The 14,212-nt window shown below is 42.3% G+C and overlaps 1 protein-coding gene and 1 long non-coding RNA gene across 2 annotated transcripts; both read right to left on the bottom strand.

Moving 5' to 3' along the window:
- Positions 1–746: 746 nt before the first annotated feature.
- On the bottom strand, positions 747–4,026 carry LOC110535665 (C-C chemokine receptor type 9). Its single transcript, XM_021620811.2, has 3 exons — positions 3,589–4,026; positions 3,322–3,368; positions 747–2,096 (listed from the first exon to the last, which is right to left on the bottom strand). Exons 2-3 carry the CDS (start codon positions 3,361–3,363, stop codon positions 1,038–1,040), a joined length of 1,101 nt encoding a protein of 366 aa, XP_021476486.2. The 5' UTR covers positions 3,364–3,368; positions 3,589–4,026; the 3' UTR covers positions 747–1,037.
- A 3,639-nt stretch (positions 4,027–7,665) lies between these two features.
- Positions 7,666–14,187, bottom strand: LOC118937439. Its single transcript, XR_005034789.1, has 3 exons — positions 14,043–14,187; positions 9,130–9,173; positions 7,666–8,850 (listed from the first exon to the last, which is right to left on the bottom strand). It is a non-coding gene; the product is annotated as an uncharacterized LOC118937439 (long non-coding RNA).
- Positions 14,188–14,212: the final 25 nt, after the last annotated feature.

Genomic DNA, 14,212 nt, shown 5'->3' with positions numbered 1-14,212 from the left:
TCAAATTATGTCAATTAGCCTATCAGAAGCTTCTAAAGTCATGACATCATTTTCTGAACCAAAGGTGCAGAGTCAACGGTGTTGAGAAGTGAATGAGTGCATTGAGTGCAAACTTCTCACATACCAGTCTTAAAGGGGACACTTTCAAGTCATTCCCAAACCAACATAGAGTACAACTGCTTTTGTTGGTGGAAACTCAGCATATAGTCAATGATGTTTGAAGAGCCACCTAAGAATAGTCTTAGGCTGCAGTCATAGTGAAAGTATTGTGAATGCAACAGGCCACACAGCATGCTACTTTCTCACACAAAGTAGATGACCTGAAGTGAATGCTGCTCTTGTGGCTCAAAGCATTGCATTGCTTCATTAAGACTTTGTTAATTGCTGTTTATTCTAATCTTGCTACCTTAAAAAGGTTAGATAGAGAGTGCCTCACACGTACTCAAGTGACCTCATTGTACTCTGAAAAGTTGTGATGATAAAGCCCAAGATAAGGCATTCTGTTCTGAGAGAAATTGGGTTTTGTAAATGTTATTCAAATTTGTTAAACAATTATAAAAACACACACAAAATGAGGATTTTTCACTCTAGACCAGCACTAAGCAAAGAGAGATCATATTAAAACAGTCATGGTAAGACCAGGGCCACTGCTACATAGGAGGATGTGAAATCCATAGATTAGAGCCCAATGAATTTATTTCAACTGATTTCCTGACCAACTCAGCAAAATCGTTGATGTTGTTGAATGTTGCGTTTATTTTTTGTTCAGTGTATATATACAATAATTTACACTTTAATACAATGTCTTAGAGAATGGTATGCTTTTCATGTATAGCATGTTTCTTGATTGTCAGCACAGGGTAATTACATTTCTATACTGGTAAAATACCAATGTACTCAGGATGCAACAGGTGGGAGTGTCCCACCTAGCAGCATATGATATCATGGAAGAAGAAAGGTGCGGAATGAGGTGTTTACCAATGAAATTATGTGATCTGAAGTGATGTTGAATGTGTGTGTGGCTTCAGTGGGCACGATTACAAGGCGAGGGCACAGGTAGTCTCAGTGTCAGACATGACAGAAGCGCGGTTGGGGACGGCCTGCAGCTTACTGACACCTCCTTGGCTCAGGCCGCAGGTGCACAGCTTCAGCAGCCTCAGCAGATCCTTCTGGAAGCGAACGCCAATGAACACGTACAGGAAGGGGTTAATGCAGGCGTGGGTGTATGCCAGACTCTTGGAAATTTGACCAGCGACATCGAAAAGTTCCAATACAGCACAGTCCGTAATGGTGGTGTCGGCGGCCTGCGTGGCGTCGACCACCAGTAGCCCATTGTACGGCAGCTGGGAGAGGACAAACACAGCCACCACAGCGAAGATGACCCTGAGTGCCTTGTGCTTCTCGAAACTCTTGGCCTGCAGCAGGGTGCGGATGATGACAGAGTAGCACAGCACCATGACCAGCAGCGGCAGGCAAAACCCCACACAGATCTGCAGAACGAGCACCAGGATCTTGGTGCGATTGAAGAGGTTGTTTGGGTAGACCAAGACACAGAAGGAATTGCCCCTACGGTCAGGCTTGACTTGGGCGAAGATTAACTCAGGCAGGGCCAGGAGGCCTGAGATGATCCAGACAGCTAGGCAGGTCAGCTTGCTGACAGACAGCCTCTTGTTCTTCTGGTTGTGGGCCTTGGTAACCTGGACGATAGCCACATGGCGGTCCATGCTGATACATGTGAGCAGCAGCATGCTGCTGAAGAAGTTGATCTTGTAGATGGCCGAGAGGAGCTTACAGAGGCTCAGGCCGAACATCCAGCCCTTGGTGGCGTCGGCGGCCCAGAAAGGCAGCGTGCCCAGGAAGAGAAGGTCGGCCACGGCCAGGTTGAGTAGGTAGACGTCCGTCATGGTCTTGAGGCGGTGGCGCACCGTGGTAAAGATGAAGACCACCATCAGGTTGCCCACAGCGCCCAAGATGAAGATGAGCCAGAACAGCGGGGGTTCGTAGAGACCCCGAAACTCCCTCACCCAGCTCTTGTCACATAGCCCCCCTGGGGTCTCAGTGAAGGTCCCATAGTCGTCTGTGTAATCTCCAGAAAGCTGTAACACAAACAAGCATTCTTTAATGGGAGACTTTTACTCTGAATTTGTGTAACAGGTGTCCCTAATCATTTATTTTGTCACTGTCTTTGATAACGGTTTAAAAGACAGACAGATTTCAATTTAGCCTACTTTTAATTTAACTATTATTTTAACAATTATTTTCCTCTTTTTTTTCGTCACTTGGTTGACTGCCTGTCTCTTCCCCCAAACCATCTGCCTACACTACAGGGTTTCATAACGCTGTGGATTCAGTGGAGCACAGCAGGGTGACACCAAGATCTGGTGGTAGTGACATTCTGTCTAAACCAGATGCTACTCTGGCTGCTCTCAGATGCAGGTGATGTGTCTCCCTGTCTCTACAGGAGAAACCTTACCACTACACCACTTCCTCCTGTATGAGATGGAGGCGCTGAGAGATGGAGGGGATGAGAGATGGCGGGATAACGTTCCACAGGGGCTACAGAGTGGCTCGGGTTCATGATGCACGTCAACGACACAGCACTCATTGTCGACACCAACACACACAGATGTAGGACGGCGATTAAATTGGGGGAAGGGGTGACAGCATGCACACCATGGACATTTTTAGACTGATGTTTTAGCCTTTACTGTGGCGAAGTTTGTGTTTGTGTGTGTGTGTTTATTGGAAACATTTGCCTAGCTTAAAGGCAAGCAAGCATTAAATTCACAAACTCCAAGCTTCACTGATCTTTTTCTTGAAAATTATCACTGAATCTGATCAACTGAATATTAAAAAATATATATAATTAAATTCATGTTTATGTATCATGGAAAAATAATAACTAAAAGCATCTACGTACAGTATGTGTGTACTGTAATAACATACACACAGACAGATCACATACTTGTCCACAGTCATACACTCTCACGAAAACAGACCACAAAAACACTGTTGCAAACACGATAAGCAACCCTCCAGAAAACTGATCTAAAATCTGATCTGAATCTTGGGTACTTTGGGTACTAAAAATGAAGTTGAAAATACTAACAAGAGTTTCTCTCACCGGCCACATGAATGTTGATGTGAAATCTTATGTGGTCTGTGTATGCGAGTTCAAAAGACAAACAGTAGATAGTTTAGGCTACAAGCAACATGTTTGGATTGAATTCATTCTCTGATGTTTGATGCTGCTCTCTAATTCATTTTATGGAATTGTTTTGTAATTGTCAATACAAGCATTTAGATTTAAATAATACTTACAGTTTCATCAGTTGGGAGTGCAGTGAACAACGGCAACTCCATTTTACCTGTCAGAAGAAGTCAAATGTTTAAAAAATTAATGTGGGAAAAGAGTGATTGATTGATTACTACATAAATTAAGTGTATATCCCCTTTGATCCACAATTAAAACAATTTCAACCTAACAAAAATGTTAACAAAATACTATCCACTATTATGAAAGAAAATCTCTACATTTGAAACAAAACTCACTAGCAAGATGACAAAGACAACGTTACATGCACTTACCCAGTCAGTGATGAGACTTCAATGCTGTCTCTCTTTCTCTGAGTAGACGCCGCTAGCCCTTGATGAATACTGCTACCCGTCTCATCGTCACCAGCTTTTAGGATTTGTCGTCTTAACCACAATGTCACATGTCGATAGATAGCTTTGCCTACGCCAGTAGTTTCTGTTTTTTCTAGCATACAGAATACCAGTGTACAATTCTAATCAACTTTGTGTGCATTCAATTGAGAAACTTGTCTCTCTTTTTGGGGAACCTGTGGTATACTCTATAAAACATGTCAGCCAGAGATTACTTGCATTTGTTCAATGAGACACCTCACATAAAGTTACTCATAGAATTGAATGCCGGCTTTATTAGGCACATTCCCTCCGCAAGGCAATCAAACAAGCTAAGCTAATCTCAATTCAACGGCTCAGACACAAGAGGTATGTGGCAGGGTCTACAGTCAATCACGGATTACAAAAAGAAAACCAGCCCCGTCACGGACCAGGATGTCTTGCTCCCAGGCAGACTAAATAACTTTTTTGCCCGCTTTGAGGACAATACAGTGCCACTGACACGGCCCGCAACTAAAACATGCGGACTCTCCTTCACTGCAGCCGACGTGAGGAAAACATTTAAACGTGTCAACCCTCGCAAGGCTGCAGGCCCAGACGGCATCCCCAGACGCGCCCTCAGAGCATGCGCAGACCAGCTGGCTGGTGTGTTTATGGACATATTCAATCAATCCCTATCCCAGTCTGTTGTTCCCACATGCTTCAAGAGGGCCACCATTGTTCCTGTTCCCAAGAAAGCTAAGGTAACTGAGCTAAACGACTACCGCCCCGTAGCACTCACTTCCGTCATCATTAAGTGCTTTGAGAGACTAGTCAAGGACCATATCACCTCCACCCTACCTGACACCCTAGACCCACTCCAATTTGCTTACCGCCCAAATAGGTCCACAGACGATGCAATCTCAACCACACTGCACACTGCCCTAACCCATCTGGACAAGAGGAATACCTATGTGAGAATGCTGTTCATCGACTACAGCTCGGCATTTAACACCATAGTGCCCTCCAAGCTCGTCATCAAGCTCGAGACCCTGGGTCTCGACCCCGCCCTGTGCAACTGGGTACTGGACTTCCTGACTGGCCGCCCCCAGGTGGTGAGGGTAGGCAACAACATTTCCACCCCGCTGATCCTCAACACTGGGGCCCCACAAGGGTGCGTTCTGAGCCCTCTCCTGTACTCCCTGTTCACCCACGACTGCGTGGCCACGCACGCCTCCAACTCAATCATCAAGTTTGCAGACGACACAACAGTGGTAGGCTTGATTACCAACAACGACGAGACGGCCTACAGGGAGGAGGTGAGGGCCCTCGGAGTGTGGTGTCAGGAAAATAACCTCACACTCAACGTCAACAAAACTAAGGAGATGATTGTGGACTTCAGGAAACAGCAGAGGGAACACCCCCCTATCCACCGATGGAACAGTAGTGGAGAGGGTAGTAAGCTGAAGAAATTCGGCTTGTCACCAAAAGCACTCACAAACTTCTACAGATGCACAATCGAGAGCATCCTGTCGGGCTGTATCACCGCCTGGTATGGCAACTGCTCCGCCCACAACCGTAAGGCTCTCCAGAGGGTAGTGAGGTCTGCACAACGCATCACCGGGGGCAAACTACCTGCCCTCCAGGACACCTACACCACCCGATGTCACAGGAAGGCCATAAAGATCATCAAGGACAACAACCACCCGAGCCACTGCCTGTTGACCCCGCTATCATCCAGAAGGCGAGGTCAGTACAGGTGCATCAAAGCTGGGACCGAGAGACTGAAAAACAGCTTCTATCTCAAGGCCATCAGACTGTTAAACAGCACCACTAACATTGAGTGGCTGCTGCCAACACACTGACTCATCTCCAGCCACTTTAATAATGGGAATTGATGGAAATGATGTAAAATATATCACTAGCCACTTTAAACAATGCTACCTAATATAATGTTTACATACCCTACATTATTCATCTCATATGTCTACGTATATACTGTACTCTATATCATCTACTGCATCTTTATGTAATACATGTATCACTAGCCACTTTAACTATGCCACTTTGTTTACACACTCATCTCATATGTATATACTGCACTCAATACCATCTACTGTATCTTGCCTATGCCGCTCTGTACCATCACTCATTCATATATCTTTATGTACATATTCTTTATCCCCTTACACTTGTGTCTATAAGGTAGTAGTTTTGGAATTGTTAGCTAGATTACTTGTTGGTTATTACTGCATTGTCGGAACTAGAAGCACAAGCATTTCGCTACTCGCATTATCTGCTAACCATGTGTATGTGACAAATAAAATTTGATCTGCTCTGCATTGGATCTCACGTCACCCGTCTTATGCAGCTGTAACAATTCTGCCTCATCCCTCTAAAAACCCTTTCCATAACACAGTATGCTCAAGTGAAGCATTTAGTGATGTATGAAATGGATAAACTTGGTAGTAAGACAACGGCAGTGTCGTGAGAGGGTGAGGGGGAAGTTCATTGTGGGCTGACAATCAATCTTCTGGAATATGTCAAATGCCCGGATGTTGCCTAAATGAAAGTAATGTAGCTGATAACGTAAGTTCAATCAGTAAATCGGACTGAATGGCTTGCTTCTTTAACTTCATCCAGTAAATATAATGCTCTAAGTGTACAAAACATTAACACCTGCTCTGACCAGGTGAATTGAGGTGAAAGCTATGATCCCTTATTGATGTCACTTGTTAAATCCACTCCCATTAAATCATAAATTTGTCACATCCGCCGAATACAACAGGTGTAGTAGACCTGACAGTGAAATGCTTACTGAGCAATGCAGTTAAGAAATAGAGTTAAGAAAATATTTACTAAATAAACAAGTCAAAAAATCATGAAAAGTAACACAAAATAACAATAATGAGGCTAAATACAGGGGGTACTGGTACCGAGTCAATGTATGGGGGTACAGGTTAGTCGAGGTAATTTGTACGTGAAGGTAGGGGTAAAGTGACTGTACAGATAATTAACAGAGAGGAGTGTCAATGGAAAGAGTCCGGGTAGCCATTTGATTAATTGTTCAGCAGTCTTATGGTTTGGGGGTAGAAGCTGTTAAGGAGCCATTTGGACCTAAACTTGGCGCTCCGGTACCGCTTGCCGTGCAGTAGCAGAGAGAACAGTCTATGACTAGGGTGACGGGAATCTTTGACAATTTTTCAGGCCTTCCTCTGACACCGCCCAGTATGTACAATCAGTGTAGATGACGGGGAGGAGACAGTCTATTGTTGTGACTTAAATGAAGATCAGATCAAATTTGATGACCAATTTATACAGAAATCCAGGTCATTCCAAAGGTTTCACATACTTTTTCTTGCCACTGTACTTTGTATCACTAATTTATTCAAGCATTTCCATTATTTTGGCAGTTACCTGTATATGTTAGTGTTTACAAACATGATCATCATGGCTTCATATCTCGCCTTCTTTTCTATTTGCCACATGCGGAATGTCATTCACCTTTTGACCTTTTAGCCTATGAGCATCGCACAATTATGTACATTCCTCATGCTTGCTTTTTTTTTTTACCTATGATCACCTCCCCCTCTCTCAACCATAGGGCAGAAATCTTGATATGTATTTACATGTCAACTTACCCATGTTCTCTCACTTGTTGTTTTTCAGCAACAGTTTGACACTCATCCACCTCCCCACCCATCCACGTCATTTCTCCCAGCATTGGGGTCTCGATGCCAGTTGCCCCCCATAGGGCTGGCTACATGCCATCCTATCATCTGGCTCCGTGATGAGGCTATTCCCAAATCTATTTTTAATAAAATGTTCATATTACACTGGCTCTGTTACTCATTCAGTTAGTCTGTCCTCGATTGAACTACATCTTAGCATATCCACTCTTGTTAACAATTGCGAGAAAGAAGCAGACGCCATAGAAAAGGAAGTACAGCTACTATGAGCAGATGTGAAAGGCAAGGGGGAACTTAAAGGGACAAAAGGACAAAATGCTGGTTTGCAATGTGGGCATGGTAAATCCCATGTACAGTATACCGCAAGAACACTGCATCAAAGGTTCCCGGTATTCTAGGACTTGTTTATGGACACATCAAAACGAAGAGGCAGTAGTGATAGTTTTGATCTAATTCATTTAAAGATTTTATGTTTTTAATCAGGCTGTGTTCCAGGTTACAGCAACAATCAATAGTTTGACAACTTGATATTGTTGATACCATGTGTGGTTTTCATTTCAGGCTTCCAACCACACCTGCATATTGCTTTTAGATTGCATTGTTTTTATCTGTATTGCTGTCTATTACTTGTTTTCTTTGGTGAAAATAAATCAATACAAATAAATATATGTTATCATCTTTTGAGTTTCCAAAGCCAAAGTGACTGTTATGATAGAAACATAAAGGGAGAGGGAAAGTCATTCATGTCTGTTGGTTTCCTGTGAGTAGGTGTAAGGAAGAGTATTTTCTAACCTCCTGTGTTTCAACACATATTTGGGCACTGAGTAAAACAGAGCATAGTGCAGACAAGTGTGGAATCCTCATAAAAGTTTCACTACCCAACTTGATGTAGCAGCTTCTGTCTCAGGTTTCTCATAGGACCCAGGGGTGAGATGCTGGCGGTTGAGAGTAGCTACCAGTCTCCTCTTTCAGGTTGCGTTTCTCGGTCTGGACCACAAAGAGGCAAAGTGAAACAGCCATGGCCGTAAGCTGGGCTAAGGATGCTTCAGGGTGCCTATGAAAACAAACTCATGAATAAAGTGACAGACGAGAGGTGTTGGTGGTGACATCAGTTCCAACTGACACACGGCAAAGCAGTGTTACTGGAGCTGTAACCTGCGTGGTAGCTGCGAACACCTGTGCAACCTCAGGACAGACATCTCCGTTAAACTTGAGTAATTCTTGAAAACACATGCCCCCATCCACACACACACACTTAAATATTGACAAAGCCAGTCACCAAATGATATTGGGCTTCTTGCATAAACTATTCAAATCACACAGAAGGAAACACTATATCTACATTCTGCGTGCATCATGGACATTCTAACAGACATTTTGCTATTCACCAGAACACAATAATGACCACTATGAAATCCTACATGATGAAGCAGAGTGTATTGGTTATATAGGGTCACCATGCTGTGCTGCTTAGGTCTGAACTCTGAACTCTAGGACTCAGACTCCGCATCAGACGTGTTGGTCTCAGAGTGGGCTTCTGTAGAGAGAAAGCATTGTGAGTCCCAGCAACCCCTTGTGAGATGACATCAAGCCTTATTCATTAGAATTGCTGATTAGTAATAGGCCTACGTACATAACAATATGTGGTTGATGGTGATACTAAGTGAAACCCTGACAATTGGAGTGCTTGAGACTGATTCACCTTCATAGTGATTCATGACAACAGACAATAACCCTAAACCACATGGTACTGTTTCATTGGTCTACCAACACATTGGCTCTGTCTGGTCAAATGATATTGGTTACAGGGACTCACCAGTGACGACTTCCTCTTTGGTGTCACTCTCATCACCACTGTCACTGCACAGAGAATCAGAGATTATGCGTCACTGTCATTAGTCGTCAATGACGTTAGCTCTTAATCAAAGATTTAATTGGCAAATTGAGTGGTACTCTTCCTAAGAAGAATGACACGGCACAGTTATGCATAGATATTGATATTGAGAAAAAACAGTTGTGTGGTTTTGCTGGTGTGTAATTTACCTAGTAATTAAATTACCCATATCCTCAGACTGGCCATTGGACTGTTTGGGCAAATGCCAGATGGCTGGACAATCTTTAGCCCATTGGTCCTGTCTAAAATTATTTGTTTTGCACATAATTATCATTATTTGGCCAATAATGTGGGCCTTGAGGAAAACAATAGGCCGGTGTAGAGGTCTGAAGGAAAAAAATTATAATAGGCTGGTGTGTTAGAAATGCCCAGGCCGATATCTGGTCTCAGTCCGTCCCTGTAAGAGACTATAGATGCCTGTTGTCCTGGTGGTTTCCAAAATGTTCTCTCACCTGTGTAAGTACAGGAAGTCTCTGTGAAAGACATGGTCTTTGCAGATACCTGAAAGATATATTCTAAAATAATGTTTTTAACCTAAGGGTGGTTTTAAAGGAACAGGTAACTATTTAATTTGTCAATTATATTGAATGATGCAAGACATTTGCTGATAGCTCAGAAGTGACAATTTAATCTCAAACTACATGTTTATATTCTCTGTTTCTTCTTCTGCCAGAGAGCCACAGGCTTGGCGAGGCTCCCAACGTGGGAGGCGGGGGCCTAGTTGAGCTGGACATGTAGAGAGTGGAGAAGCCAAAGAACTTGATGGGGAAACTGGAAGGACAGCCAACAGCCAACTGGTTATTGCCTCACTGTCACTGGTGAATGACGTGAGTTCCTATCCATTTCCCTATCAACCTTTGTCGATTGGCAATGAAGTATGAATCGAATAAAGAATGAATGGAATTGAATGAGAGCTCTGATGCTGCGTTCATGTGTCCCCTTGTCCATCGTTTTATTAATTTAAGCCCTAACCCCTTTAGCTAACCCTTCCCCTAACCCTAATACCTTAATCCTAGCCTAGCTAACATTAGCCACCTAGCTAGAATTTGTAATATTTAATGCTATGAAAACGAGTAAAAGAAAATGTGAACATTTTGTAACATAAATAAAAATGGTTTTTTGTCACATATCATACAAAATGGGTGATAGACATCCACAAATTAATACATACTGTACCATAACAAAAACTTATATCATACTAAATGGATTTTCTCAGATTTACGTACAGAATAATACAAAACGCTCTGAGACCAGGTTGTCAAGGGACATGTTCTACAGAGGGGAGGAAGTGGTTTTGGCAGGAGTCCAGTATATGGAAGGTCAGAACCATAATTCTGTTAACTCGCTAGCTCATGTTAGAACATACAGTATGTTTAACTGGGAAACAACATAAATCACCATGACCATGTGACCAAAAGTCTTTCAAAATCAAAGAGCCAGTCAATGCACCCTATTCCCCATAAACAGGACCTCACTTCAAATTTCTGAAGAAAAACAATTTACAGCTGACACTGATTTTGAGTTAGAATTGAGAAAAGTCCCTTGGTAAACCCCTTAGTCCCCGGTCTTTAAATTGGCCAGGGAGCTGCTGTGAATCTCTGCGATGTGTGTATAAGCAGACAGTTGCCCGGGTGTTTCTAGAAAGTTGCTGTTTGTGCCCTCAGCGGCAGGGGAGTTTGGCACGCTGACACACAATAGCAACCACTTCCTGTGTGACTGTTCGCACAGATTTATTTCACACATTGATACTCATCAGCTTGCCAGCTGCATCCCGAAACTGGCATAGAATCACTGTCTGACTTTCGTACATGGTTTGATTACACCATAAGGAACCCTTCTTCATGTCCTCATTATATGTAGTGCAACAAGACCACTCATGGTCTGTAAAGTTCTCTACTTTTGATAGATTTAAACAAACAATATTGAAATCACCTTTGTCACAACCATAAAACGGTCAACTCCATCTGCCTGATATTCATTTTGGTTAACATTTATTTTTATTCGATTTTAGAGTCAAAGCAACTGAGGGAAAAACAAATTGTTACTTTGCATATCACTTGAATGAAAAAGACAAGTTACATTTTTGTCAACTCCGGAAAACATCAAGTCTGTCAGACTTTTGTGTAACGTCAACTCTGTCAGAGTGCTGAAAGAACTACTAGAATGGTTCTATTTTTATTTGGGGTTTTCAAAATAATAATGTTCTATATTTTACAAAAAGTTTGTATTGAACTTGTATTTTTAGAGGCAAAAGTATGTATGTTTTTAGTATTTGCTGTTAACTCCTTCAATGGCTTGTCAACTCTGTCACTGATGGCTAACCCCCTTCATCTTTTTGTCCATATTCTGAAGAAAAAAACATGTAAATCACTGTTCTGCAACATATTGACATGTTTGCTGTGTTAGAGCCAAGGGATGTTTGCTTTCTAAACGTTGTTTTATGTTCTGAATCTAGAAAAACATGCCAAATTGGAAACTAACTCTGGAAACTACAAGGTGTCGAAAGCATTCCACAGGAACCCAGCAGCGTTGCAGTTTGACACAAACCAGCACTACCATACCCTGTTCAAAGGCACAAATATTTTGTCATGCCCATTCACCCTCTGAATGGCACACATACACAATCATCTCTCAATTGTTTCAAGGCTTAAAATAAATACATCTTTTTTGGGGGTATTTCTCTCAAAACTGCATTGTTGTTTAAGGGCTTGTAAGTAGGTCTACCTACACCTGTTGTACTCGCCGCATGTGAAATACAATTTGATTTGATTAAAGTGGATTTAACAAGTGACATCAATAAGGGATCATAGCTTTCACCTGGTCTGTCATGTAGAGAGCAGGTGTTCTTAATGTTTGGTATACACCGTGTATATTTCAAATGTTGTTAATATTTGGAAAAGGGAGATTGTCCTTGTCTTCCAAGAATCCCTGATTTGTATTTATTTTCTATAAAAAGAAAGTGCACTTCATCCTCATTCGGTAACTAGTCATCCTGGTCTGCTTTTCAAAATTTGGTAACCATGCAATAGTAATTTCATTACTCAGATTTCAAAGGCTGAAAAATGCTCTGCTCCCCAAAAATGTCTCATCTTCCTCTCGAGATAGTTTGACTTGGAATTCTCATCCACACAAGGTGCTAAATATATAGCCAGCACCCGTATCTACAAAGCATCTCAGAGTCGGAGTACTGAGCTATGATCTGTTTTAGCATTTAGACTAGAATGATAAAGATGACATGGACAGATCCTATATCAGCACTCCTACTCAGATGCTTTGCGGCTCCGGGCCCAGAACTATATGGTGTAGCCATATCTACTGACCCCCAGTGGACAGAGCGTGTATTTCACAGAAAACAATTCCAGTGGCTTTGAAAGTCACTATATGGTACCAAATACCATTCATATCATTTATAAATCTGAATGGTATTACAATAATAACATTAATATAATTGTTGTATGTCATTTCCAGTTTGATTGAGCTCTGCCTTGATTTTGTAGTAGGTTCTTGTTTTTTTTTTTTTTTTTTTTATTTTACCTTTATTTAACTAGGCAAGTCAGTTAAGAACAAATTCTTATTTTCAATGACGGCCTAGGAACAGTGGATTAACTGCCTGTTCAGGGGCAGAACGACAAATTTGCACCTTGTCAGCTCGGGGGTTTAAACTTGCAATCTTTCAGTTACTAGTCCAATGCTCTAACCACTAGGCAACCCTGCCGCCCCATGTTGAGGGCAGAAGCGATGTACGTGTCAGTGGACGAGATCCCGAGTTTGCCTGAACAGCTCCTGTAAAACCACCCCCCAGCAGTAGTGGTACATGGGTAAAATCACTGTGGAAGCCAAGCCAGAAACAAAAAGCCATACTATAACTCGTGTTGTGATAATTGCCCAGGTCGGTTCATATGTATTGCCACCGTGATATATAGCCCCAACGCCGAGACAGTAAGAAGACACAGTGCCAGAATAAATTCAACCACACATTTGTTTCATCACAAAACCAGAGAGCAACATCTGTCTGGTGAAGTCCACAAAACATATTGCATGTAACAGTTACATGACCTACAGCATGGTCAAGCAAGTTAATGTCTCCGCCATTTTTCGGACTACTAAACAACTATTGATTTAGAACCACGGAGAGTTACCGCAAGTCACAAAGAAAACAGGAGCTGCCTCCACTATTCCAGCACCATTTCAACATGATCAAATCCCCTATGTCGAATACAGTGACAACTAAAAGATACCAAAAACGATTTAGTCCAGTAAACGTAAGCTAAATATGATGTGCCTGTCCATTGTTCTGATTTCTCTCTCTGTGTGTGCGTGTGTGTGTAGAAAAAAAAACATGTTGACTCACCCTACTTGTAGAGAAATGCCAATGCCATCCTCCTCTCTTTCATGTTGACAAACAGTCTATGACTAGGGCCTTCGGTACAGGACACGCTACTAGCTACATATTGAACTTCCATCCTCTCAGGAGGCACAATATATACATTTATGGTTGGATCAGAATCAACGTTATAATCATTGGCCAGTATGGAGAATTAAGTAAAACCACAAGTCCAAATCCCTATCTCCATCCATGGATCATTTAAGAAAGGGCCCATTTTAGCTAGCTAGCCAGCCATCAGAGGACGACACAACTAGATGCAACAATTTAAGTTCTGTCAACGACATGTTGCTTTTGATGTGATTGGTGTGAAGCCAAATCCAAAAACTGGCTTCTTTGACACTTTTTAAGCTCAACTCTGATTGGCTATTATTTGGTACCATCCAGCCAGCTGACGCCTGCTGTCCATCAGATGCATATTATTTTTGCTGGATGTCTTTTCCGTACTTACATGTTTCACTTTTCAACTAGATAAAAGCTAGCTAGTTGGAATGTGTGTGGGTACTTCCATGTGTACCACCGCACGTTAAAGCAACGAAGAGTTGAACATATACTGCACACCGAACGCATCGCTGCCTAGTGCGGCATTCCCCAACATAGAGTTGCTCCATTGACTCTGCG

Source organism: Oncorhynchus mykiss, chromosome 11 (assembly GCF_013265735.2).
Source record: "Oncorhynchus mykiss isolate Arlee chromosome 11, USDA_OmykA_1.1, whole genome shotgun sequence".
Lineage (NCBI taxonomy): Eukaryota > Metazoa > Chordata > Actinopteri > Salmoniformes > Salmonidae > Oncorhynchus > Oncorhynchus mykiss.
Note: the sequence above shows the minus strand (reverse complement) of the source record. Positions and strands in the feature narration are given on the sequence as shown.